This window comes from Ambystoma mexicanum, chromosome 6p, assembly GCF_040938575.1.
Source record: "Ambystoma mexicanum isolate Mex_15411 chromosome 6p, UKY_AmexF1_1, whole genome shotgun sequence".
In the NCBI taxonomy this organism is placed as follows: Eukaryota; Metazoa; Chordata; class Amphibia; order Caudata; family Ambystomatidae; genus Ambystoma; species Ambystoma mexicanum.
In genome coordinates this window covers 998,307,936-998,335,225 of record NC_090935.1, presented here as the reverse complement: position 1 = coordinate 998,335,225, position 27,290 = coordinate 998,307,936, and the positions used below count along the sequence as shown (strand labels likewise).

The following is a 27,290-nucleotide window of genomic DNA, read 5'->3' as shown; positions in this document are numbered from 1 at the left end:
GGTTCGAGTGTTCCTTGTATATGATATATGATATGGCATTTATATAGCGCCTATACACTCACCAGTCCCTGACGGGTCCTCTGGGCAGCTGCTTTCCTCTTCGGCTGCGCAAATATGTTTTCTGCTGCAAGCCCCCCTCGCACTCAAGTCATCTTTCTGTGGGTTGCTGGCAGCTCTGCTCGCTTCCTGTGGATGCTGCCGGTAGCTTGCAACAATTGGATTCCTTCTGTGCCCTGCAGCTCCTGCGACATGCACCCGACCAGGGAGGCTGCCATCACTGTCACCCTTTCACGGCCCGCCCGGGCCTCGGCACCGGTCTCTTCTGGGAACTACCCAGCGTCCTGGTTTCCCCGACAGGAGCCTCCTCAGCAGCCTCCTTCTCCACAGGATTTCTCTTCCCTCAGGCCTGAACGGCTTGGCCTAGATGCTCTACTGCTGGTCTCTCTCCCTTTATACACCTGCAACTATTGGACAAGTTGCAGGAGTGAGTCCTCAAGCACAATTGTCTGACCACAGTTAGTAGAGTTCTCTGGACAAGCCTGACCCTCACAACAGTCTGCAGGTCTCTTCCTCGTCTCAGTACTAGAGTGGTGAAATGACCACTCCTAGTCCCGTTTTCCTCGTCCCAGTACTATAGTGGTATGAATGGGGGAAAATGAGGGGACGTGACTGTCAACAGCCTATAAAGGCAGGGAGGCGGGTAAGGTTGATTATTACAAGGAAAAGGGGGTACCATGTCTCAGCTTTGGACATCCTCTCCCAAACCCCAAGGAGCCAGGTGATCCTCCCTCACATCTCCACCCCCAGGATCAGGATCTAGTAGTGATGGCCTTTCCCTGGCCACCCGACAAGATGCTATGAAGGGGAAAAAGGTGAGGATACCGTCAGATGCCTCACAACGATCGTACTATTAAGATGTTAATACAAATGGAATTGATCAAAGAAATTAGTGTTTGTATGTGAGAAATAGTGAGGTGAGATGCAGGCAGTACATTTTCATTTAAAAGCTGCTTGTGGTGGTGAAATGTTGTGGTGACTGTTCATAAAGCTGCATACCATATAAGATTTAACTTTTTATTTTATTTTTGAAAAATTCGAATTTTGAGCAAACCACCTGTTTATTGCAAGAATTGTGGAGGAGGACTATATATATATATGAGAAGGCATTATATCGGTGATGACCTCCTAATGTAGAATTAAAATAGTAATCAAAATATATGTTGTAGACGCTGTCAACCAGACTATGAGACAAAGGCATCAAGTACGCCATGCTTTTTCCTTCAAGAGTAAGAGTGGTCCATGGCAAAAAACGTTTTTTGGCAGACCTGATGAAGCGCACACCTTTTTAGACATAATGTTTTGGGTTTTGTTACTGCTTGGCTTGGTTGGGCTGTGTGTCTCGGAGCATGATTTGGTTTTATAGTTCCAATGCATGATTTAATACATTTTCTTAAAATGAGTCTCAGCACTAAGTGCAAGTTAATACTGTAGGTTGACTATGTTATTTTATGTTATAGTCACTTTTAGAGCGCACAGTCGCCCAGAGGCATCAGGCTCTAGAGAGGCAAAAAACCAGAAACAGGAGAAAACACAATCAGCCCAGAGTGCAGAGATGTCAAAATAAATGGGTTTTCAAAGCCTCCCGGAAGAGCAGATGGTTAGATAATGATTTCATAAATAGTGCGAGAGTGTTCCACAGCTGCGCTGCATCAATCAAAAAAGCCCACTCCCCAACCGATTAAGTCGAAAAGAGGGTGCGTTCACCGACCACAGGGAGCGGTTCGGGATATGGCGCATAAACTTTACGACCAGATATTCAGCTCCCCGTTCACGGAGAGCACGGTGAACAATGCACAGTGCTTTGATTTGAATTTGCTGGGCTACTGGAAGCCAATGGAGGGAACGCAATATGGGAGAGATATGAAACCCATATGGGGTACCTGTTGCCACCTGGGCCACCAGATTCTGGAGACGTAGCCGGCCAACCAGGCCCTTAGGCTGAGCAAGATAAAGGGAATTAGAGTAGTCCAGCCTACTCAGAATCATGGCAGCCACCACTGGGAGGCGTAGCTTTGTCGGAATCAGGTGGAGCGCCTTTCTTAGGATTTTCAATTGAAAATGCCCTGTCTGCAAGACCGCAGATAGCTGAGTGGCCATGGACAGATTGTCAGACATAATCGCCCCAAGAATTTTCACCTTCCTCGAGGGCACAGGGAGCGGGCTCAAGGAAGCTGGCCAGAAAGAGGAAATCCAAAGTGAGGGGATCAGGAGGGGAACCCACCACCAATACCTCGGTTTTGTCCCCATTCAATTTCAACCAGTTGTGTCCCATCCACTCCCCCACGGCTGACAGGCACCTATGTAGGCACTATGATACCTCAGCCTGATCAAAGTCAAGACGGCTCAGAAGCTGGGTATCGTTGGCATACAAAGAGCATCTGATGCCAAAGGAGCAGATGAGGTGCAGCAACCAACAGATATAAATGTTGAAAAGAATGGGGGACAGAGCAGAACCTTGAGGAACACCACAACCGAGGTAACAGGCCTTAGATGTAAATAGGAGAAGAGAGAGAGAGTTTGAGCTCTATCTGACCGAAAAGAAACAAACCAAGCCAGAACCTGACCCGAGATACCAATCTGGCCCAGGCGGGAGAGCAGGTTGGCATGATCTACAGTATCGAAGGCCGCTGAGAGATCCAAAAGAATCAGGGCCCAACACCTGCCCCTTTCCACCAGCCTGGCCATATCGTCTTGTATGGAGACAAAGACACTCTCCGTGCCCTTGCCTGGACGAAAACCAGACTGGGCCGGAAAAGGAAACTGGAAGATTCGAGAAAGGAGGACAGAATGGGAGAGACCAGTGATTCCAGGAGTTTCATTAGAAATGGAAGAAGAGAAATAGGGCGAAAATTATAAAGTAGAGTGTGGTCCAGAGAAGGTTTCTTCATCAGGGGGATGACCAAAGCCGCTTTGAGTTCAGGGGGGATAATCCCAGACCGGCAGGAAGTGTTAACAGCAGCTGTGTGTTTTCGCCTAAGATATCAGCTGAATCCATGGATCATCAAGAGTGAGAGCAGGTCACCAAATAATGATCAGTCCAGACCATGGGCTCGGCAGACTGAAAAGAGAAAAAGGCTTTATTAGCTAATACAACCGCTAATACAACATTCATAGTGCTGATCACCCCTGGAGTCATGTCTCTGAGGACCAGGAGTGCTGGACAGCGCTCAGTCAGTAGGAACGATACCTCAGCCGCACGGGCCGTGAGAGAGCAAGTGTTTAATAGTAGTAATGGGAGAGCAGACATATTCGAATCAAGATGCTTTCCTTTATTTGACATCGGCAGTAACTGTTCAGTATGAGAGAACAATACACTATAATTAGCTAAAATGGGAGTCTTGCATGCAGTTAGGTGTTCAATGTCGAACCTTGAAGGCAACATCAAATTACTACGGCAACATCAAATCACTAAAAGTTCTTACAGCTCAAACGAATGATAAAACCCTAGAGTCACCCATTTAAGAGTAAGCTTGACCAATTCAGGCTTGCTTCAGAAAGGGAAGTCCACTTCTTATATGCCTCCACTCTAGCTTGTAGATCTGGTGAAAGCGAGCACACTGGCTGTGCATTAGCCTGGTTGATTAGGAGAGCAAGGCTGCACAGGAATTAGGCCCCCCGAGAGATGTCAATGGTGTCCTTTAGACATCCCAGACAATATTCGTATAGCACTGCACCATTACCATGCAAAGCCATAAAATGGCAATGGTGACCAATCCCAACCAGAAATCCCCAGCTACCTGTCAGGTGCTCATCCCCATAAACAATGCACTAAACATTCCACAATCATAGATCCGAAAATTCTAACAGCAATCTGCGATCTCTGAACTAAACCCCTGGGTTCGATGGCTTAAATGCTGGATTTTATAGGGAGTATGCATTCATGTTGGCACCTCATCTCCTGAAAGTGTGGGAAGAGGTGTTCTTAATGGGCCCAGTGCCTCCGATTAGCAAGTTGATTTCATGCTCATTGTAAATCCAAACAAATACCCCGAATCTTACACCTCATACAAGACCATATCTCTTGAATTAGGTTTCCTGCCAGGTAGATCAATGGCCCTCAACCTAACTAGGTCTGTTTGCAGTAATGGATCAGATTGATACCGAAACACATGCAGTTGCAGCACCGTTGGATGCTGAGAAAGCAGTGGATTATTTTTATCACTGAACATTTTGTTTACTGTACTAGAGGTGATGGGCCTGAAGGGCTACTTCTTGGATTGCGTATGGCTTTTATGTTCAGAGCCATCAACCAGGATCCCTGCAATGGGTAGCTGCTCAGCTCCTTTAAACTTGGGTCGAATTACAACCCAGTCACCAATTCTCTTTGCAATCGACATCGAACCTTATTAAGATCAGACGACTGCATGCCCACCAAGGACTAGCAATGGTTGTCGGGCGAGAGTATCTCTTTATATGCAGATGTTCTGTTTGGTTTAAGTTACTTACCTTTAACTATTGTTCTCCAGCATTGGCCTGGCATGGATTTACATGCTCATGAATATTCCCAGTCATCAGGCTGGGAATCTCAGTAAAAGAAAAAACAGTTTAACTTTCACTTGAAAATTGAATTTCTCCTCTAAACCAATCACTGTCCTCTGGGTCATACTGCCCCATCCAATGACAGTTATCTTCCTAAGCTCCACCCCTGGTGGCCATCTTCAGATTTGGTAAGCACGTAAAGTGGCAGTATGAACCATGAAGAGCCACAGAGGGGAAGGAGGGAGAGTGTTCATGGGTGTTTGCATTTCCGTTATCTCTGGCACTGTTCTGGATCCCTTTAGGCTCCCTCCCAGCCTAGATCCCCCCCCACAAGGCTTGCAGTTCACTGTTGTGTGTCGCTTGTTCTCCATCTGTGTCTCCCTTTGTTGTGACCCCGCCCCCCACCTTTGCACATCCAGAGTTGTGTGCCACAGGGCTGAGAGTCTCCCTCTTCACTCGGGCCCGGGTCCTCCATCCTACCTCCTTCACACCCTCTATGGTGCTCGCTGTTTCTCCCATTTTCTCCAACTGTTACTCTACCTCCTATCCCTCTCACCAAGTCTGGTAGGAAAAAGTTCAAAAGGGACATCCTGGTCTCCAACCCACGCCTCCATATCGCCGATACCTACACCAGCACTTCCTCCAGACAGATCTTTACTGACATCCTCTTTCTCGTTCCCTCTCCAGGCCTCTGGATCCCTATATGGTCTCTCTTCTCACCTTTCTTTCCTCCTCTCCCATTAATGGTGGCACTCTGTGGGAGGTTCTCCTGACCCCCTTCCACTCCTCCAAGACCATCATTAATGTCTATCTGAAAGGCACAGTCTTGGTCCAGGGCCCTCAGCCCGATCTCCTTTTCGATATGCGTTTCCCACATTCTATCAACTTCCCTCCTTCCTTCTGCTACTCCTACCTACACCCTTTTGGCTCCTCCACGACACCCCTCTTCTGCCACCTCTCTGGCACCCCCCTCATCTTCTCCAGCTACTCTGCTACCTTCTTCCTCTGCCTCCACTCTGGCTCCCTCCTCATCTTCGCTGTCTACTCTGCCATCTCGTTCCTCCTCCTCTGCCTATTCTCAGGCCCCTCTACCTCCTCCACATGGTGTCCCTTTGGCCTGTATCCCTCCACAGAAGTATTTCAAATGTGGCAATCTGCTTCAGTTCGCTACTCTCAACTCTTGCTCTGCTGTCAAACACTCCTCCAACATCTGGCGACTCCTCAAAAACATGATTTGGATGTTGTCGGTCTCTCAGAGACATGGTTCACGGCCAGCTCTGTCACAAGTTTTGACACTCTCCTCTTCCCGATGGTTACAAGATCCTCTCCGAACTGTGCACCAACTGTCATGGAGGTGGAGTAGCTCTGATCTTCCCGGAGCGGTTCCCTGCTTCTGTCATTCATGCGCAGGCCTACTCCTCCTTTGAATGCCTGGTCTGCAGACTCTCCATCTCTCCTGGCCTCTCTCTTACTGTGGCAACCATTTACAGGCCACCTGGCCAGGCTGCCCGCTTCCTTTCTGAGTGGACTGACCTCTCCTCTTCTCTCCTTGCCTCTACTTCTCAACTTCTTGTTCATCCATCTTGATGTTTCTAACCCCTCCTCGGGGCACTTTCACAATCTCTGTGACTCGCTATCTTTATATCCTACCCTATGGCAAGACACACTCCGCCAAGCACACCCTGGATGTTCTCATCTCCTCTGACATCTCCCTCTAAAAACCCTCTCATCATTCCTCTCTTGGACCGACCACTTTCTTCTCTCTTCCCACCTGATGCTCTCTGCCCCCCAGGTGAAGCCGACTCCAGCACGGCCACCCACCTTCTCGGCCATCCGGCCAATAAGCGGGTGGCAGTGGAGGCTTACGCTGCTACTTTCCCGCCTCCTCCTACGCCTGTGGCTGGCTCACACTCGACACAGACCTCTCCAACTACATCTCTCCATCACTAACACTCTTGACGTCCTTGCCCCAGTCATGAGGATCCGTCTGAAGCCCACCTCTAAGTGCAACTCTTGGTATGACTCTGACCATGCCACCCTTAAACGCAAGTGCAGGGGGGCCGAGAGGAAGTGAAGGGCGCATCCTCTGACAAACTGGCCTGTTGCCTACTCCAAAGGCCATGCAGACTCTGTCCTTTCCAAGAAGAGAGCCTATATCCAAGCCCACATCTCTGTGGCTTCTAACACTGCAGAACTCTTCAAAATCTGCAAGGAGCGGACCAATCTTGCTGCAGTCTCCACCTCTCCTGTTCCCTCTCAGCCCCCCTGTATAGCATTGGCTTCTCACTTCACCACTAAAAAAGACATTATGTCCATTCTATCTCTCTCTCTCCTCTACCTCTTTTGGCCCCTCTTGCTCGCCTCCTCCGTTCTCCTCTTTCCCAGCATTCACTCCTGATGATGTTTCTAGACAAGTCCGTTCAATTAAAGTATTGTCCAAAACTAAAACGAAGAGAAGCCCTCCTCTAGCGCTTCTCCAAAATTAAATGTTATAATATAGAGACTTTCTCGTTTTTAGGTTCCATTTGTCATTTTTATTCAGAATTCTATTGTGCTGTAAACAAACAGGGATTCCTTTTTACATCTTGAACATAACATATAAGTTGATGGGAAGACAAAAGAATGCAAAATTTACTTGTCACTTGAAAGTTGCGAAGCCTTAGTATAATTCACTCGACATTATTAATTTTCTAGTGACAACGTGGGATACAGCAACTTAGTGAATTCAACTAAAAACTTAGAACCAATCTAAATTTTGAATTCTTTTGTCTCTCCATCAACCCAAATGTCGAGTGAATTATACTAAGGCTTCGCAACTTTCAAGTGACAACGTGGGACACAGCAACTTAGTGAACTCAACGAAAAACTTTAAACCAATTTAAATTTTGCATTCTTTTGTCTTCCCATCAACTTATATGTTATGTTCAAGATGTAAAAAGGAATCCCTATTTGTTTACAGCACAATAGAATTCTGAATAAAAATGACAAATGGAACCTAAAAACGAGAAAGTCTCTATATTATAACATTTAATTTTGGAGAAGCGCTAGAGGAGGGCTTCTCTTCGTTTTAGTTTTGTCCAAGCCCAGGTCAACCTCTGTGGCATCCCTCCATTTGCAGCATCTCTACTTTTTTTCATATTCAATTTAGCTACACTTCTCCATCAGAGCGCTAACACTGTTTCTAAGGTTGAAAAAGTCTTTCTCAATATATTCTGTCAGCAGTGGGCAGCTCTAAAAGGAGAAACTCAATAAGCGATATCATCAGTCAGGACACTATGATTAGGAACTATGAAAAACGAGAGGAAGAAGCGGAACTCATCTTTTCGGGATTATCAGAAAATCCAACAACCAAACCGGATAGCAATAATACATCATTAAGACAATTATTCTTAACCCAAGAAAAACTTCTCAAACAAGAACTTACTTGCTGGTGGGAAATCAAATCTTTAGACAAATACCTTCAGATAGGACGCATACCACGAGGACTAAGAGTCTGTATATTTCCTCCATTTGAAGACGACGATATAGAAGAGATCAAAGATTGGGAACAACTACTTACCACCACATCCAACGAAATGATACATAGATTAATCAAATATGCCAAAGTAAAACATATTCGGCTAATACAAGAAATCACCAAAGTGAAAGAAAATATTGAAAAACTAAATATTCCTGAGAAAACTTTTAAGAATTATGAAATTCTAGATGAAATCATAGATAAATACGCATCAGATATCAAGATTAAAAAACAGAGACAATTTTTGCGAGATGAACTAGACTATAAATTCAAAAGAGTCTATACATTCAATAAAAGACCTACAACAACATCAAGGGGCAGATCAGCATACATCAAGCTACAAAAAACAGCTACAACTCCTCTTTCCTCAGATACGGACACAGTGAGTGATAGTGAATTGGAAGAAAGAAGCGTACCTCCATCAATCTTGCCCACTGCATCTCAAATGACAATTCCCAACAGGAACAAAGAATCCCAATACAATTCATTTGGATCCTCTTCCTCTTTTTTAGAGGAATTTCAACAACAAAAATATATGAGGAATTATTCAGCACCAGGAAAAAGAAACCCTATTATGACTCTTCTACCAAAACCAAACGTGGCAAGAGAGGAGGAATCAAACGCAAACATAGAAGAAAAAACAAGAGTACAGACCAGATCTCAGACCCCATTACCCCAACGGAAGACCTAGTCATCAACCTTTCAAGTTTGGAACTAACGACACCACTAATTCAAGCACTTAATAAAGGACTCACCTTTTGTCCAGGTCGTAATTATGATTATTTCAACACAGTAGTTGATCTCCACAGTTTTTGTAGAAAACTCAAACTAAAGAAATATTTTGCAAATATGGAAATCAAAAGACACACCACTGAAATTACACCAGTACCATCGGAATTAACAGTTAAACATGTGGAACTCACAGTCGATCTTCTTAACATCAATGATGAGACAGATCCCTATACTAAGGAGAAGTTCATGGAAGAACAAAATATACCATTGGGATTAGCACAAGAAACCAAATTTAAAGAAAAATCCAAATTCACACCAATCTTACCTCCAGAAAATGTTATTGATACTTTCTGCAAAGTAGTTCAAAAAGAACTCAGAGACATCTACATCAACAATAAAATGAACCAACATGCAAAACTCAAGATAAGGAATAATCTCACACCCAACCAAAGTCAAGCATTAAATAATCTCAAGAACAATCCTGAGATTACCATAAAATCATCAGACAAAGGCGGAAACATTGTGCTACTCAACACAGAAGACTATATACACATGGCACTCACCCATCTAAAAGATCATAAATGTTATGAAAAAATCAAAGAAAACCCATTCATCAAAATCAGCGAACAATGGAAAACCATGAGCAGTCATTGGAAAGACTTGGAACTACTTAATGAAGATGAATACCGATATATGATCACAACTAATCCGATTACTCCAACAATATATTTTCTACCTAAGATTCATAAGAAATACATCAACCTACCAACAAGCAGACCAATCATTAATGGTATTGGATCAATCACAGAGCACATTTCAGAATATATAGATCATCAGCTTCAACCATTAGCAAATTCATTGGCATCATACATCAGAGACACCACGCACATTATCCAATTGATCGACAATATACCTTGGAATGACAACTATTGGCTAGTTACAATGGATGTAACAGCACTTTATACAAGCATCTTGCATGAAAAAGGACTTCTAACTACAGAATACTTCTTGAAAACACGATCTATATCTCTCAACGATCACAACAATATGATTTTAGAAATGTTGCAATTTACCCTTCAAAACAACATTTTCATCTTTAACAACACTCTCTATCGACAAATACAAGGCACAGCCATGGGAGCAAAATATGCGCCATCATATGCCAATCTCTACATGGGCCATTTTGAGATAGAATTTGCCTGGCAACATCAATCATTCACACACCTAAACAACATAATTTTTTGGGCCAGATACATTGATGACATCTTTTTGATTTGGAACGGACCATTAACAGCATTTAAAGATTATTTCAACTATCTAAATCACAACACCTATAATTTGAAACTAACCACAGAATACAGTCAAACTTCAATCAACTTTTTGGACATCACCTTCTATATCGATAACAATACCATCTGTACAACACTGTACACTAAACCTACATCTGTTAACAGTCTACTACATGCTTCAAGCAGCCACCCCAAACACATCATCTACAATATACCTTATGGTGAAATACTAAGGGTCAAAAGAAACTGTTCAAAAACTGATGATTTCAAACAGAAAGTAACATCCACAATGAGCAAATTCATCTCCAGAGGATACCCAAACAAACTTATCAAAAACAGCTATCAGAAATCTTCAACTAGGACCAGACAATCGTTGTTACAAGTAAGACCCAAAATCGACAAAACTGTGATCGATCCACACAGAACCATCAATTTTACCACGAACTATAGTTCTAACAATTCAATCATTCGGAAAATTCTTAGCAAATACTGGAACATCCTTAAATCAGATTCTGACCTTACACCGATCCTGGAAGTCAAACCTACCATCACTTTCAAGAAAGCAAGCAATCTCAAAAAAATGCTCAGTCCGTCACATTTTGAGTTGAAATATCCTGATGAAAAATCCACTATACAAACAATGTGGCTTCAAAAACCTATCAAAGGCTATTACAAATGTGGTCAATGCTCCATGTGCCAATATGCAGAAAATGGTAAAACAACCGTCATCAAACCCAACGGCACCAACTTCACCATACAACAGCTGATCAATTGCAATAGTCAATTTGTTATATATATCATTCAGTGCGCATGCAAAAAATTATACATTGGGAGCACGATCAGAAAACTCAAGACAAGAATCAGTGAACATATCAGGGCTATTACCAACAGAGATACAAGATCACCAATAGCCAATCATTTCACAGAATCACATCATCCTTCTCAGATCAGTCAGATAAAATTCTACGGAATAGTAAAATTGAAACCGGCCCCAAGAGGAGGGAATCTACAATTAAGACTTCGACAACAAGAAGCAAGATGGATTTGTATGATGGACACTTGCCATACAGGTCTTAACACAGACCAGGAGATATGTCATTTTTTGTAAATCATAATAAGAGATATTTACCTCTATATTACTTTGTAAATTTTGCAACAAATACAAGGCTACAGGAACACTAGAATTGGATCAAGCAAATATGGCGCTCTTAAAAATATAAACAACCATTAGATACGTGCGCGTGAAGTCATCACGTGATGCAACGTGCGAATGACGTCATTCCGCACGCGACACACGCATGACGTCACTCCGCACGCGACTCTATGTGAAACCCATTCACAACATGTGGAGTTCACTGACCACATCAGACAGTATCGAGAGAGCGAGGAAAACACCGTTCACATGACCAAACCGGATGGAATTAATAATATTACCTACATCAAAGGAACCATCATATACATGAACAAGATTTGATATTTAGTTATCTTTCCATTTGCCTATCTACCTACAAATTCCTCCTGAAGAACCGCCATAAACCATGTGGCGGAGAAACACGTGTTGAGGATAATATTACCTAGTGAATGAGGATAATATTACCTAGTGAATTAAACTAGGGCTTCGCAATTTTCGAGCAACAACGTGAAGACAACATTGACTAAACTTTGAACCAATTCAAATTGAGGCCAATACTGCCTAGTGAATTAAACTAGGGCTTCGTAATTTTCTAGTGACAACGTGGGATACAGCAACTTAGTGAATTCAACTAAAAACTTAGAACCAATCTAAATTTTGAATTCTTTTGTCTCTCCATCAACCCAAATGTCGAGTGAATTATACTAAGGCTTCGCAACTTTCAAGTGACAACGTGGGACACAGCAACTTAGTGAACTCAACGAAAAACTTTAAACCAATTTAAATTTTGCATTCTTTTGTCTTCCCATCAACTTATATGTTATGTTCAAGATGTAAAAAGGAATCCCTATTTGTTTACAGCACAATAGAATTCTGAATAAAAATGACAAATGGAACCTAAAAACGAGAAAGTCTCTATATTATAACATTTAATTTTGGAGAAGCGCTAGAGGAGGGCTTCTCTTCGTTTTAGTTTTGTCCAAGCCCAGGTCAACCTCTGTGGCATCCCTCCATTTGCAGCATCTCTACTTTTTTTCATATTCAATTTAGCTACACTTCTCCATCAGAGCGCTAACACTGTTTCTAAGGTTGAAAAAGTCTTTCTCAAAGTATTGTCCAAGCAGGTGCTCCCATGTTCCACAAGAGCCATCAAGGACCACATCGACACCCTCGCTCGAGCCTTGGACGATTTGTGCAATCACTCTTGCCACTGAAACTTTCGTCTCCCTGTACAGCACTCCCTTGTGCAGCCCCTCCTGAAGAAGCCTTCTGCTGATCCTTCCTCTCCAGCAAATTACCGCCTGCACTTTATCACTCCTTTCCTGGGCAAACTCCTGGAAAAGCTGCCCATCTCCCAGCTTATTCTCCTTACCAAATTTGTTGGTTGTCTCCATGAACATCAGTCTGGTGTTAGAGCAGCCAGAAGCACAGAAACTGCTCTCCTGAACAACCGTGAAGACCTTCACTCAAATCTCGACTCTAGCCTTTCTAATGTCCTCATCCTCCATCTTTCCTCTGGTCTTGAGACGGTCAACCACGCCATCCTGATCAATCATCTCTGCGACAACCTGGGCATCATGGATCAGGCTCAAGCCTGGTTGACCTCCTTCCTCTCTGATCGGCCCTCACAGGTCCTTTCTCTCCACCACATCTCTCTCCACATGGGTCGTTTCTCAGAGTTCTAACCTCTCACCCTGGCTCTTCAACCTTTACTTGGCACCTCTGGCCCAGCTCATCTCTACCTTCTCTGCCAACTTTCAGTGTTATGATGACCTACAGCTCTCCGTCAGGCTCTCCTCTCTTGCTCATTCACTCAGAAATGGTCTGCCTCTAACAACCTCTGTCTGAATGCCAGTAAGACTGAGATCCTCCTCATTGGGTCCCCTACACCCGCTTTACCTTTCACTCTGGCCACCCTCATTGGGCCCTCAACCTGCGCCTTCGTGTGAGGCAATAAATCATGGTGTCATCTTCAACTCCACCCTCTCTTCCCCTCACATCACGGATGTCTCCAAGAACACCCACTACCAGCTGCACTTCCTCAGAGGTATTCTTCCTTTTCTCACTTTCCCCCAGAAGCTCACTGTCTCCAGAGCCATGGTTCTCTCTAGGCTGGATTACTGCAACAGCCTCTTTATAAATATGCCAGCCTCTACTCTTCGCCCTCTGCAACTAATCCAGAACAGGGCTGCAAGACTTATCCTTGGCCTCAAGCCCATGGATCGTATCTCTCCAGCCCTGATATCTCTCCACTGGCTTCCGGTGCTGGCAAGGATTAAGTTCAAGACCGTCTGCATTGTCCACAAGGCTTTCTGGGGCCAGGGACCACACTACAGCCAACTCGCTTTCCTTCTCAAGCCCTCTGCTCATCCACCTCCAACTCTGAGGGTCAGACGCTTCTCCAGGCTGAGTGGGGGAGTCAATCTCTCTCCTCGGCTGGTGCCTCACTCTGGAAGAGTCTCCCTGCCTCGCTCAAACTTGAACAGGACCACCTCAGGTTCCGGAAGCAACTCAAGACCTTCCTTTTCACTTCTGCTCTCACTGCCGTGCTGATATTCTTGTCTGCTGCACTAATTGGTTACCTGGCCTCCCTCTGAACCTTATAGGGACCAGGCTCCTTCACGACCAGTAGGCCCTTGCACTGCCTCCGGGCATACAGCGTGACTAGCGACTGTATCTGCAACCCTACAGTCCCCTGCCTCCTAGCAGTTACCTTGAACCAGCCACCCCGGCGACACTTTCTTGAGCTTTACTTATTGCATTCTCCCTTCCCCATCCCACTGGCACTTACCCTCTCCCTTTCCCCCTGCACTTGCACAATCTGAAGGACAAAAGGCCTAGTAAGAGCATTGTTTTGTTGTTCCCCTTGTCTTCCCCTTCCTTGTCTTGCCTAGAAACACTTGTGTACAGGCACGTTATAAATGACTTATAGCATATATACCATGTGAACCCATGCTGGAGATCAATAGTTAAGTTGAGTAACTTAAACCTTCTCCAGCATGGGAGAATACTCATGAACAACAATTACACAGCAGTACATATACACAACCACGGGAGGTGGCAAGGCAACAGAAGCAATAAGCATTCATCCCTGGAACAGACTCGCCTCAAATGAACAGGTTGCTTAGCACCGCTTGGCCGATTCTGGACGCCTCCCTGGAATCCCTGTCGACGAAGTAGAACCTTGTGAAGTTGTGCATGGACCTCCACGCAGAAGCCCTAGAGAGGTCGAGCACGGGGTACCAGAGTGCAATGATGTCATTGCTGCAATGGCTCTGGTGGAGTGGGCTCGCGGCCGGCCTGGAAGCGGCCTGGTAGCCAGTTGATGCATGATGCAGCCGGAGAGCCACCTGGAGATGGAAGCCTTCGACAAGGCCTTTCCGTGATTCAGAAAACATCTGAGCTGTTCATTAACCTTGGACCTGTGAAAGCTCATTGTGCGTGCCACGTAAAACTTCAAGGCACGAGCAACATCCAGAGAATGAAAACAGATTCGGGAAGAAAACAGGCAACACCAAAGGCTCGTTGAGGTGGAACTCCAATGGCACCTTCGGCATAAAGGTGGGTGTGTACCGAGTACCACCCTTTAAGTCTGGAAGGACAAGTACAGTTGCTTGCACGACAGGGCTTTCATCTCCCCGACCCACGTGGCTGAGGTGATCGCCAAGAGGAAGGCAATCTTCCACGATAGATACTTGAGCAGGGTCTGATGCATCGGCTCAAAGGACGCCCCCATCAGCTTAGTCAATACCACATTGAGTTCCCAAGCCGGGGCAGTAGCCCTCACCGGTGGAAAAGTCCTGAAGAATCCCTTGAGGAACTCCTTGACAAGTCTGCGATCACAGGGAAAGCCTACCCGGTGGCCAGGTGTAACGAGATATGGCAGCCAGGTTCGCCTTGATAGACGCATGAGCCAGTCCAGCCTTGGCCAAGTAAAGCAGATATGGCAGGAGTTGCGGATTTGTGGCACGCAGAGGGGTAATCTTCTGAGCCCGACACCACACGAAGAAACACTTCTACTTATGACCGTAGCACGTTAACGTTGACGAAGCTCTGGATGCCAGGATGTCCTCACACTCTGCAGGTGAAGAATTTCTAGGGCTGCAGGAGCCAGGCCCTGAGGTTCAATGACGATGGATCGTGATGTAGAATCGCCCCTCCCTCTCTAGAGAGAAGGTCCGGAAATTGTGGCAGGCTACTAAACGGAGCCGCCGACAGACGTAGCAGGTTGGATATCAGATTTGTCGTGGCCACGCCGAAGCAACGGATGTCATTCTGCAGTGATACTGTTTGAGGAGTGGGAACAGAAGAAAAGTGCATAGGAAAAGTCCCTCCCACGGGAACGAGAATGCACTCCCCATGCTCCTTGGCTGCAGGAACCTGCTGGCGAGCTTCTGACACTTGGAATTCGTGGAATAGACGATCCACCTGGTCCTGGCGAAGCTCCCACCTGTGGCAAGAACGTAGCTCCCTGCTGAGTGCGTCTGCAATGGTGTTCTTGGTGACCTCCAGGTGAAAAGGGACGAGAAACATGTCCTGACGAATGGCCCAGTGCCACAGATCCTGGGCCTCCCTGGAGAGCACGTCTCGCCCTGCTCCCGAATGTAGAACATGGTGGTGGTGGTGTCCTTGAAGATCCTCACCACCTTGGCCCTCAGCGATGGCAGGAATGACTTAAGGGCCCAGAAGACGACCCAGAGCTGCAGGACGTTGAAGTGCAGTGTTTTTTCTTCTGGCAGCCAAAGGCCTCTGGCGTACAACTGTCCGTTGAGCGCTACCCAACCTTCCAGAGAAGCATCCGTGGTGAATGTGTCCTAGTAAGGAGGGACTTGGAATGGGGCCCCTTGCGTGAACGAGTGCACACCCCCACCACTGTATTGCTCATCGGAACTCTCCTTGTGAGTGAGCATGTCCGTCTAGGATCCCGAGTTTTGCAGCCACCTTGCATCCAGAAACTTCTGGAGAGGCCTCATCTGCAGTCTACAAAGGAGGACGAGGTTTATACAGGAGGACATCATGCCCAACAGGGACTTGATGGCCCTTACAGTAGCCGACCACACCCACGATGGGCGCTGCACCTTCCCTAGGATGGCTACCCCCTCTCTTCAGAGGGAGATGCCGGGCAAGTCACCATGTTGAGTCGGGCTCCCAGAAACAGAGCTTTCTGCGATGGCTCCAAGCAGGACTTTGGATAATTTATGGAGGATTCCCAGATCCATCAGCAAACGCACAGTCCTTGCCATGTGCTGGATCGTCAGAGCATGGGAGCGGGATCCAACTAGCCAATCATCCAGGTAAGGGAAGATGTGGACGGCTTTGAGATGAAGGTGCACTGCCAGCGGAGCCAAGCACTTTGTGAAGACCCACAGGGCCGATTTCAGGCCGAAAAGAAGTGCCTTGAACTGATCACGTCGCCCCTGGACCACAAACCAGAGGAACTTGCAGTGCTTCCGATGGATGGAGACATGGAAGTAGCCGTCCTTCAGGTCCAGGGACGCCAGGAAATTGCCTTCCTCCAGTTGGCCGAGCACGTGCTGCCACATGACCATCCTGAACTTCCGGGACTTCAAGTACTTGTTGAGGTGTCGCAGGTCCAGGATCGGCATCAGTTATAGGTCCAAGTTTAGACTCAAAAGGGTAGAATGACAAAAGGGTCGAGCCAATTCGACCGATAAAAACGGGTCAAATGTTTTGGGGGTTTTCGGGGGGTCCCCCCCCAAAACCCTGTTTTTTACCTATACTAAAGCAAAAAAAAAAAAAAAAAAAAAAAAAAATTAAAATTATATATATATATATATATATATATATATATATATATATATACACACACACATTTTTTTAAAAAAATGTGATCCTTTTGATTTCGGTCGAATTGACTCAAGCCGTTTGTCATTTGACCCTTTTGAGTCGATCCTTTGACCGGACACCATCGGCATCCACTCTTCTGTCTTCTTTCGGACCAGAAAGTATCTGGAGTGCACCCCGGAGGTGCTGGGGGACGGATTCCATCGCCCCCTTTAACATCGCGTGGACGTCCAGCAGCAGCTGAGCCACGTGCTGTTCTGTCGAGCCACGGGGGATACAAGGACACCAGCGTTGGAACTCCAAGGTGTGCCCCTGTCCGAGAACGTATAGCACCCATCTGTTGGTGGTGATGGTATTCCACGCACTGATGAACTTAGCCAGCTGGCCTCCCACTGGGGTGCACAAGTTGGGGCCCAGAGTCCATGGCCGGTTCAGGCCTGTTTCGGTGTCGGGGCCCTGCCCTGTTGGCAGCGCCGACGCTGTCCACCACTGTATGCCTGCGAGTGACCTCTGTATGCCTTTTGTGTTGTGGAGCGGGAAGGCTGCCGATAAGGGGTGGTGTAGCCCTTAGAGGACATGTCGGGGTTTTCCCCTTGAGGAGCGTAAGAACAACGACTGAATTTGCTGCAGGGTACCCAGCGAACTTTCCGTCTGTGTCAGTCTTGATGATTTGAAGAGACTCGTCTACTGTCTTGCCAAACAGGTTTTCCCCCATAAAATGGCATGTCCAACACTTTAGACTGAACGTCCGTCTTGAAATTGGTGTCTTTCAGCCATCCCTGTTGACGAAGAGACACTCCATTTCACATTTGACGGAAACCAGTGTCCGCGGTGTCCACCGCCACTCTGATGGTGTGGTCTGAGGACACTTCCCCCTTCCTCGAACAGCTCAACTACTTCTTGTCATCCGGTAGGAAGTCCGGAACAAGGCACAGCTTATACCAAAGCTGTAGGGCATAAAGGGACAAAATGGCCAGGGCATTAGCACCCTTAATGGTGCAGGCAGCCGTATAGATAATCCTCTTCCTCCTGCCATCCAGCTCCTTCCCCTCCTGGTCCTGGTCAGAGGATGATGGGTTCACAGAGCATTTCGTGGCCTTGGCTGAGACCACAGAGTCAGGTGAAGGCTGGGACCTCAGGCACTTGGGGGCTGAATCTGGGACTCTGTACTTATTCTGGAGCCGATACCGCTTGTGTGGGGCGGTGCTTGCATTATTCAACAGCGCTAGGCCTTCATCCAAGATATCGTCCAACAAGGGCACGGACATGATGGTTTTCCGCCTGGACCCATGAAGTTGATAAAGGAACCTTTCCTTTCTCACTTCTGCATGCACCAGTTGTATACGTTCAGAGGCCCTGTACATCATTGAGTGGAAGGAGCCAACCACATCTGGTGGAGGTGCCCTGTGCAGGTCATCCATGCCTGCTGGCTCTGTCCACTGGCACAAAGTCATCAGCCTCTTCAGTCTCCGTCGCTACAGCTGCCGTATCCGTGTGCGTGGCAGGATCCCTTGTTGGGGTCAATGCCTGAGGTAGAGACGACGCTAGCAGTGGTGTCAGTTGGTGTCTTGAACCAGCAGGGTCCTTTCACCTGCGTTTGCCATGGTGGTCTTCCTGAACGTGGTCCTGGGCGGCAGTCTCTGCTGAAACTGATACCAGCTTGGTCAGAATGTCCAACAAAACGTCCTTGGGCTGAGGTGTAGAAGGAATGAAAAGGGGGAGGTTTGGGCTGGTACGCCTCTTCTGGAGAGGTAGACGATAGGGTTCACCCCCGTGGTGAGCCACCTTCCAACAAGGGCGCCTGGCCCTCTTTACTGCCCTCATCAGAGCTAGTATAGATGTGCATGGGCACTCTTTGTTCAGCCCCTTGTTCTGTACCCCTCCTAGGGGTCGTAGAAGCCTTACTCCTTCCTTTCTCATGGGACTTCTGCAGGAAGCGGCTGCTGTTCCCCTTCCAGGGGTCTTTGCGGAAACCATGGCAGTTACCTCACACCGTGCCGGCAGGGCCACCCGTGGGGAAGCCGTCGCTGTGACTGTGGTGAACAATTCGTTGTTGTCAACAAGGCCGTCGACAGAGTCTTCAACGGGGTGCCAACAGCAGTCGTCGTTGTTGATGACGATGATGTGGCAGTTGATGACAATGTTATCTTGGCTGGTTGAGACGCCGCAGCTGATGGCGTCGCTGATAGAGGCAGCGAAGGGCCCACTTTGGATCTCTCCTTCGTAGCCTTGTCTGCCGATGGCAAGCAAAGGTTCGAAGCAGTCAGGGACTTTCCCTTAGAGGGGGGCGCCCCTCACCAGTAGGCTCGTCATGGATGTGGTTGGCGATGGTGACATTGTCCTTCCTGAGCTGGGACCCATTGCCGCTGCGAACCCAAGGGGGTTGAGTGGGTAAGGGGGAGTTCAGTGGCATGCAGCTTTGACTTCTTTAGGACAACCGCGGGTGAGGCATCCTCACTGGAGGGAATTCGATCGTGGGACCGGCCGGTCCTGGGGGAAGCATGACCATTCCCAGAGGTCGAGTCATAGGCCTTACCTGATTTACTTCTCCTGAAGTGGTCACTACTCTCAATGGGGTCCTCCCTCTCCATGAGATTCTCCTGATGAGTACCACCCCCCAAGGGGGACTATCTGGTATCGGCCTCACCTCCCTGGCCTCATGGAAAGGTTTTTCCCCCCCATCTAAAGCAGTGACGACACCACAGGATTCGTCACAGTAGGTACTAGTGATCTGCTTTGTATTACTTTGTGCTGCAACAGTTAAATAAAACATGGCTGGTTTAAAAAAAAGAAAGGAAAAAAGGAAGTCAAAAGAAAATCACTGGATACTCACAGAATTGCATAGCAAACAAGGAGCACATTCAGGGACATCAGCTGCTGGGATGTTGTGCGATGGTAGAGCCTTTGAAGTCTGGAGCTGCCAGCTAGAGAGAAGAGTGACAACACGTTAGCCACAAAGTGATTTACTTGAAAAACTCGCTGGATGAGGTTGGGTGCATCGCCTTACCCTGTCGCGCAGTATCCCTGTGTTTTCCTTCGTGTGTATGTTTAATGTGGATGTCGGAGTGTATAGGTGTCTTCTCCGCCTTGGTAACTTTCAGAACGGACTGTGCCTGCATGGGAAATTCTGTCAGAAAAGAGCGGTAAATGAAATGCATAAGCAGGAAATACAAATCTATTTACAGTACTCAGTTGTTTGACCATGGAAAAAAGGAAGGAACATGGTGTGCACATCTAGAACAGGGATAGGCCATCCTGCTATGAATGGCTAAAACACAGATGTATTGCATCAGGTCCTAGTGTATCACCCATTCATGCCAACTCGGCATTGTTTTCAGTTTACACAGGTCTCTTCAGTCTTTCCCCAGTAATTATAGGTAGTAGGATGAGTGTGTGGATGCTGCCAATGTTTTGAACAAATAGACTAGGAAAATGAAGGCCAATGTTTTCCTAAATGTATAGTTTAGAATTTGTACATGCAACCCAGCCTCAAGACCCACCAACTTATATCATCTCATTGCACCAAACAGGGGTGAACATAAAGCTATGTAACGTACGAGGTGTACTTTAAGAGGCAAGGACAACTTAAAAGTATTTCTGTGCTACAATCCTACCAACGCGAACAACGCCCAGCTGAAATTCTTGGAGCAGATGGTTATGTTTTCATGGACAGCAACCTCTTCTCTTGACAGCAGTGCGTGACCTAGTCACCAACAGTTCTTCCGTGGGACGGTCTTCCTGGGACACCGAAGAACAGAGGACAATTGCACACAAGCAGTATGTAAATGTGGCAAAGCCAATGCAACTTTAAGAATGACAATCCAAGCAGATGGGTCCACATCTCGGATCACGAACAAACAAGGCAACATGTAGTAAGCGAGGAAGTCTGCCACCTTCAAGCGGGTTGCAATTCAAAGGTACGTTTTCATTTGCTTTCAAGGTAGAAACCTTGTATGTGATGATCAGCATGACGCAGATTTAACCCCTTAAGGGCCAAAGAGGAGTATGCTTGTCCTTTTTGCACAGACTTGCATAATAGTTGGGCAGCTATAAAGGAAGTTGTGGCTGAGGGGGATGGATGTTCACAACTATATAGAAGTTGTATTGATCGTAGGTTGTGCGTACGTACGTTTGTCCATCATACGGACATAAGCAGTACTCAAACTAAGAAAATGAAAAAGCTCATGTGTAATAACATGGAATCAAGAAGCCAAGTCAGCCCTCAAGCCTTGAAGCTACAGGCATTTTCTAGGATGCCTGCACACAAATTACCTTGGGAGCCTCCTCCAAAAATACACCAACATCATCATAAAATAGGGTGTGTAACTCAATGGTTTTCAAATGGAAAAACTGGCAGGACACGTGGCGGACAACGATAATGTGAGCTGTGAACGCAAGCACTTCCCATGCAAGCATGTAGCAAAACACCACCACCACTCTTACTCCATACTGCAGGAGCCTACACAGTCCGCGTCGTCCTGCTAGAGCACTGAATGAGAGGCATAGCTGTAGCAGAAGAATCCTTAGCAAAACTAGTACGCCATGTTAGAATGAACATTCGGTGCAATTACTGCTCGGACCCAGAGAAGGCAAGGGGATGGGTGGAAAGCAGAATACTTCAAGTGGAGTTTGCCCTTCCCTTCCCCATGACATTCAAAACCTATACACCTTCCATGTTTTTCTTTCCCTGAAAAAAAGTTTTCCACTTTGTGAATTTGTTTTGGCCCCAATAAATGTTGTAATTAAGCCCACTTTGTTTCTTAACACTACTCCTGGTTTTAGTCTTAATTTCTTTTCAGTTTTCCTTTGTCTCTCAGTCTTTAACCCTTTGTTTGTTACACATAATTGTATATTGTTACGTGCCCATTTAATTAGTGGCACTATGTACTAGTTTGTTTTATTTTGTTTCTATAGCGCTTTATGCCAAAGCGCTTGACAATAGTTAGTGAGATGGTACAATAACATCAAATGAGAAAAAATACACAAAGAGGACAGAAAAAGCAGAAGGAAGACAAAAGAAACCAATAACAACAAAAATTACACAAACTAACAAGACTGAGAAAAAAGTCCAACAATAATGAGCAAATGAAATACAAAATGAGGTCACCTCATACAAAAAATAAACGATAAACAAGAGGGGAGGATACGACTAAATAATACAGTAAAAAAAGCAATGAGGAGTCGAAAAGAATAACAATGAGTGAACTGGCCAAGAAGGCAGGAGCCAGAATTAGCAAATCTTTCTTTCTCAATGTAAGGAATTGCCACCTGGTGAGGGTGTGAAAGCACTAGCTTTTTTGATTTTTATGAAATAATAAAATGATGCAGCTAATTCCATCTCAGAAGGGGTGGTCTGCTAAACAATCTCCCTGATCAGAAAGCTCCATGCAATAGGCATACTGTAGACCTGTACCATGATGCATCTTCATCAGCTGCAGCTCCTGATCTTCAGCGCACTTAGATTCAAAGATTGCAGGTGCCGTTGGACAGGTCCTGTGACAGCAAAATCACTGCAGACAGAGGGTGGATTTAAATCTGCACTTCTGATCCATTAGTTTAGTTGCAGGGTCATCTCCAATTAAACATTCCTGGGATTAGGTATGGAAGCCGAATTATTAAAGCCACATCAGATTTGTATCACAAGTCAACACTGAGCCCAGGCCAGACATCAAAAGGCTATTTGGATTCTAGTCCCATTGCCGGTCTCTGTTCAGCCAGCAGGACAATAGGTAGGAAGGCTGTGCCTCCTGTAATCTCTTGGGAGGTTGGATTGCAACTCTCCAGCCAAGGATACTCCCAGCAGAAGGACTCTTGGCAACCAAGCTTCAAGGAGGCACACCCACAGCAAAGGGGCCAGCCTCACACCATGGTATCGATACCAAAGGGCTTTGAAGCTGCATGCTTAGGAAGGGGGAAGATTTAGATTGGACAGCCAGGGTTCCTTCATCTTGGTTTTCTGTGGACTTGTCCTTCTTTCCCATCTACACTTTCTGCAGAGTACTTTGGGTATGATGCAAGAAGCCAAAAGTCACTTGTTTCCTTGACAAGTTTTGGACCCCATAAAGCAGGCTTGCTTTCATCCAATCCCAATAGGCCTTTGCCTTTATAAGGAAGGGTGTCGCCCACTCCTCCAATGATTCCTCTTGGACCTAAAAGACCAGAAGTGTTAATTTGGACCATGTTGAAAGAGCTGCCTTTTTTCCAAAAAGTCCTCCAGTTGTGAGGTGATGCAGGTGTGCCAAAGCAGACGCAAGCTGTGTACCTCAACAACCTCCCTCCGCCCCGCCCACTGGAAACCTTAGGGATAACTGCTGCTGTATCAAGCCCTGCACACTCTGCCAGCTGCACCGGCAACCAAGGACACCGGTAGATGTATGCTACCCTCCCCACCGGAAAGAACCAATCTTATCTGAGCCCATGGATTGAGGCTTGCAGCACCAAAAGCAAAACAGCTGAATTCCCATTTTCTGCAGCTTTGAACCATCCCCTGAACGAGTCGATCGTGTTCGAAGGCCTTCGAATTATAAGGACCCATTGTGCTGACTTTCAGGCACTTCTTAAACATACAACGGCTTTGTTGATTCACCGAACCATTTTGCCACCACATTGTACAAGCTGCGCACGTCACCTGCTCCAGCTCGAACAAGAAGCTTGCTGCTGCGGAAGCCTATGAGCCATCACGTCACAAACAGTGCATTGAACCACCAGCAACGTTGTCATCAATCCAAGCTCGAATATTGGACCGACCCTGGTGGCCTCATTGAACTGCATCACTCGAACACCTCATGGAACCACAACCAAGCTTCATCTCGAACCATAATCGGTGCCAACTGCCCATCGATCAGAGACTTGCCACATCTGAACCGGGTTTGACATGCGCACACAATGCTGAGAATCCTGCTTTGATGATGTTGAACCGCCTAAGAACAGATGCAGATATATTTGGGGACGGGGGCAGCCCCCATGGTCCACGTTTGTGACACTAGAGACTCATAGCTACCCATGCGTACGTTTTTATGCCAAGACCTATCTTTTTGAGTGACCTTGTTGCAATGTCTTGCCCTTCACGCCTGCTACATTACCCAGAGTGATTGCATCATCTGCATATTCTGTGTCCTTTCCACAAGGGTGGGTTAGTGTAGTGTTTTTATAGACAATTATTGCTTATTGGTGTGTTCAAATATATATATTTATATACATTATAGAACCTTTATTGGACATTCCTTGTTTTGCACTGTTACACCATTGCTGTTTTGGTTGCTTTTGTTATGACATTCACACCCCTTTAAAGAGCATAGCATGCTTTCAGCCCACGCTACCACACAAAGTGAAGGGGGTATTTCTCTTCACTGTGCCTGCTTCACCTTTATGATTGGGAACACCTGTTGGTTGAGTAGGTCATTTTGCTACTACTGATCCTTGTGCTCCTGCATGGCAGTAGTAATTTCCTCACTTGATTGAGACCCCCTTGCCTGGGAGGCGATCACGATACACTAAACACTTGAGATGATACCAAAGGATGGCCAAAGTAGATCTGGAAGATTGCACTCTTATTTATTAAAATGGAGAGCTGTACAATGAATACGATGCCAAGCAGTCACATTGGGATGCAATAAACTGATCTTGCTACTAGCCCATTTTGTTTAGCACCTTTCGTGTTTCACTTATAGGTACAAAAACACCCCTTTAAACGAAACTGGTTGCTTTGAATAGGACTAGGCGCAAGCCATGGAAATGGCAGGCAAAGGTTGTAGGGGACAGATTTCTGGAATAGCCAGTCACGCAAGAGGACATGCATTAGATTCAAAAGTAATAGTTAATTGAAAAGGAAAATTCCTGTTGGTAACTGACCCTGCTGATCTACAACACAGGAAATGTAGCATTCCTACATAGCAACCATGTTGTAGTCTGTTCCCTGGAGGAGCACAAAAAGCTAGATCTCTCCAAGGAACATACAAAGCACTCCATCTCATTGCCAACATGCTGGGAATCCTCTGTCAACTGGATGTGGACAGAAATTCTGATAGACCTGCCTTAAACCATATTTGGGAGGGTTGTGTTGCACAGACTGGGCATCTTGGATGACACTCAATACAATGCGAAATGAAGCTCCAAATCAGGAATACAATAGCCGGACAATGGAAAAAAGTGCCCAATTGTCAGGAGATGAAAGATGGCATCCATTAGTATATACGTTTTCCCCCTCCAGATAAAACACATACTCAAATGGAAACTGCCAGGAACCACTTGGAACCGATACTCCAGATTCTGGTACTTCCAGGCTGCACTTCCCACCACCGTCTACACACCTGCCTTAACCCCACTAGCTGTACACTTCAGGAGGGATGTGATCTAGTACAGAAGAAGACCAAAAAAGAATAGTACTGTGGTATTAAAATAAAAGAAAGCCCAACCAAACTTCTAAAAATAAATTGGGTCCTAATAAAAATACGAATGACCCACCATGTAAAGGAAAACACAAAGAATGCAGACCTTGGAATACATTGTGACTTTGGGTTTGAAGACTTGTGCACCTGCAATGACTTCAGCTGCAATTGTTATAGTCACAAACAATGTCTTGATGCCTTGAGAGAGAGTGTGGTCACTCGGGTCCTTTAAGGTGGGCCATGGAGACAAAACACTCAAGTACCTTTAAATCCTTGTCTTTGGCATTTTGTGTTGCACTTGAGTCAGACTTCTAGGCGCTTTTAATGGGTCGAATCAGCATGGAGACATCTCTATTCGAGGAATCCCACTGGTCACAGATATCAAGACAGTCCAGTTGGCAAGAGACGGACCAACGATGCAGTACAGTCCTGAAAGGGTGATTGGCTTGAATTTGCATTAAGAAACAAGACAGCGATTGTTCGACTAGGCTTTAAAGGATCCCACGATGCAATGCAGATCTTCAATGGAGATTGGCTTTAAAATGCTGGGGCGGATTAACGAACCAGCAATTGTCAAGACCAATATGAGCGATTGGATTGAAGCTGGAAGACAGTGCCCAGAGCTGGTGCTGGACTTCTACGTGCTGGCTGTCCAGGGTATCCAAAGGCAAGGTACTTTCATCTGCACTTCCCAACAAAGAAGCGCATTTGCAGATTTCTGGCACGTACAGTGAGCAGGTTCCTGAGTACCAGTGGTTTCAGATGCAGTAGTCCTGGTCTGTCCAGATGGTCATCCATAACATTCCCTTGGGATGGTTGCGGGAAGGCGGAAAGGCTTGCATCTCCCTTGGAGATATTGGTCTTCACCTAAATGCCAGATGATTTTGGAGCAGACTGTACTCCCAAACAGGCTTTCGATGTATCCTGCTTCAAGTGTCCAAAGATAAATATATAGGCAAATGTCTGCAGCAAATTGTGACCTCTGCTGCCTTCTGTAAGGAGACCAATCCTGACTGCGGTTTCAGAATCGTCTTACCCGGTGATGCCATACCCAGAGTGTGTTGTCTGCAGGAAATGGGGAGGGGAATAGGAGGTTTAGAGCCCTGGGAAGATACAAAGTGGTGGAGCCCTTCTCCAATGGGACAGTTCTCTCCTGGGCTACTCTGATCCAACCCGTTGCTCTGCTACGTAGAAAAAAATGGTCTCTGTTAATTAACACTCTGGTTTTACTTCTTTGGCCTGGCATGGCCTGCCCTTTGAAGCACTGGACTCCAGGTAACGACCCCTTCCCAGGAAATAGAATGTCTTATGATGGGACAAAGCCCAAGTGGCTGGTTTTGATCAGAACACAGTCCCAGACAGCGAGGGAGTAAATACAGGAGGCCCCGACTAGCAGGGTCACCAGAAACCTAGTTTATAAAACAATGCACATGCTTTGGCTAACAGAATTGTGGAGTCTCAGAGATCACAACGTCATAACCAGACATAGGTTATATTTAGGTTTGTCACCTGGCACCATATCCTGGGGCACATATTTATAGAATGTAATTTAGGGTCAGGATTGTTCACAGTTCCAGGCTGACCCGGACATGCTGGACGATTGGTTTCAACAGTTGCTGGCAGGAAAGCATGTCACTTTGGGACTGTCAAATCACAAGGCAGTTGCTGAGCAATGTCAGTAGGCAAGCTCAGCAAAGTTACATGTGCACTATGCTTTTCTACTATGGAGCATTATAAAGGGGTTCTTATTAGCGGACACCACTTTCAGAGACAGAGCTACCCACATCATTTTATTAATAAAAATAATAAAATATGAATTCAGGCCTCACCAAATGCATTCTATCACGCCAACCACCAAAGATGTAGGCCAATCTAGATTAACCCCAGTG

At 46.1% G+C, this 27,290-nt stretch overlaps 1 protein-coding gene across 6 annotated transcripts in view; it reads right to left on the bottom strand.

Moving 5' to 3' along the window:
- The window catches only part of GRAMD2B (GRAM domain containing 2B), an 864,945-nt gene that overhangs the window by 141,930 nt on the left and 695,725 nt on the right, over window positions 1–27,290 (bottom strand). For all 6 annotated transcript variants that reach the window (XM_069625594.1, XM_069625597.1, XM_069625593.1 and 3 more), the window contains 2 exons: window positions 20,022–20,141; window positions 19,848–19,938 (listed from right to left, as the gene is read on the bottom strand). In XM_069625594.1, the coding sequence (XP_069481695.1) occupies window positions 19,848–19,938; window positions 20,022–20,141 (211 nt within the window). The remainder of the gene's footprint in view (window positions 1–19,847; window positions 19,939–20,021; window positions 20,142–27,290) is intronic.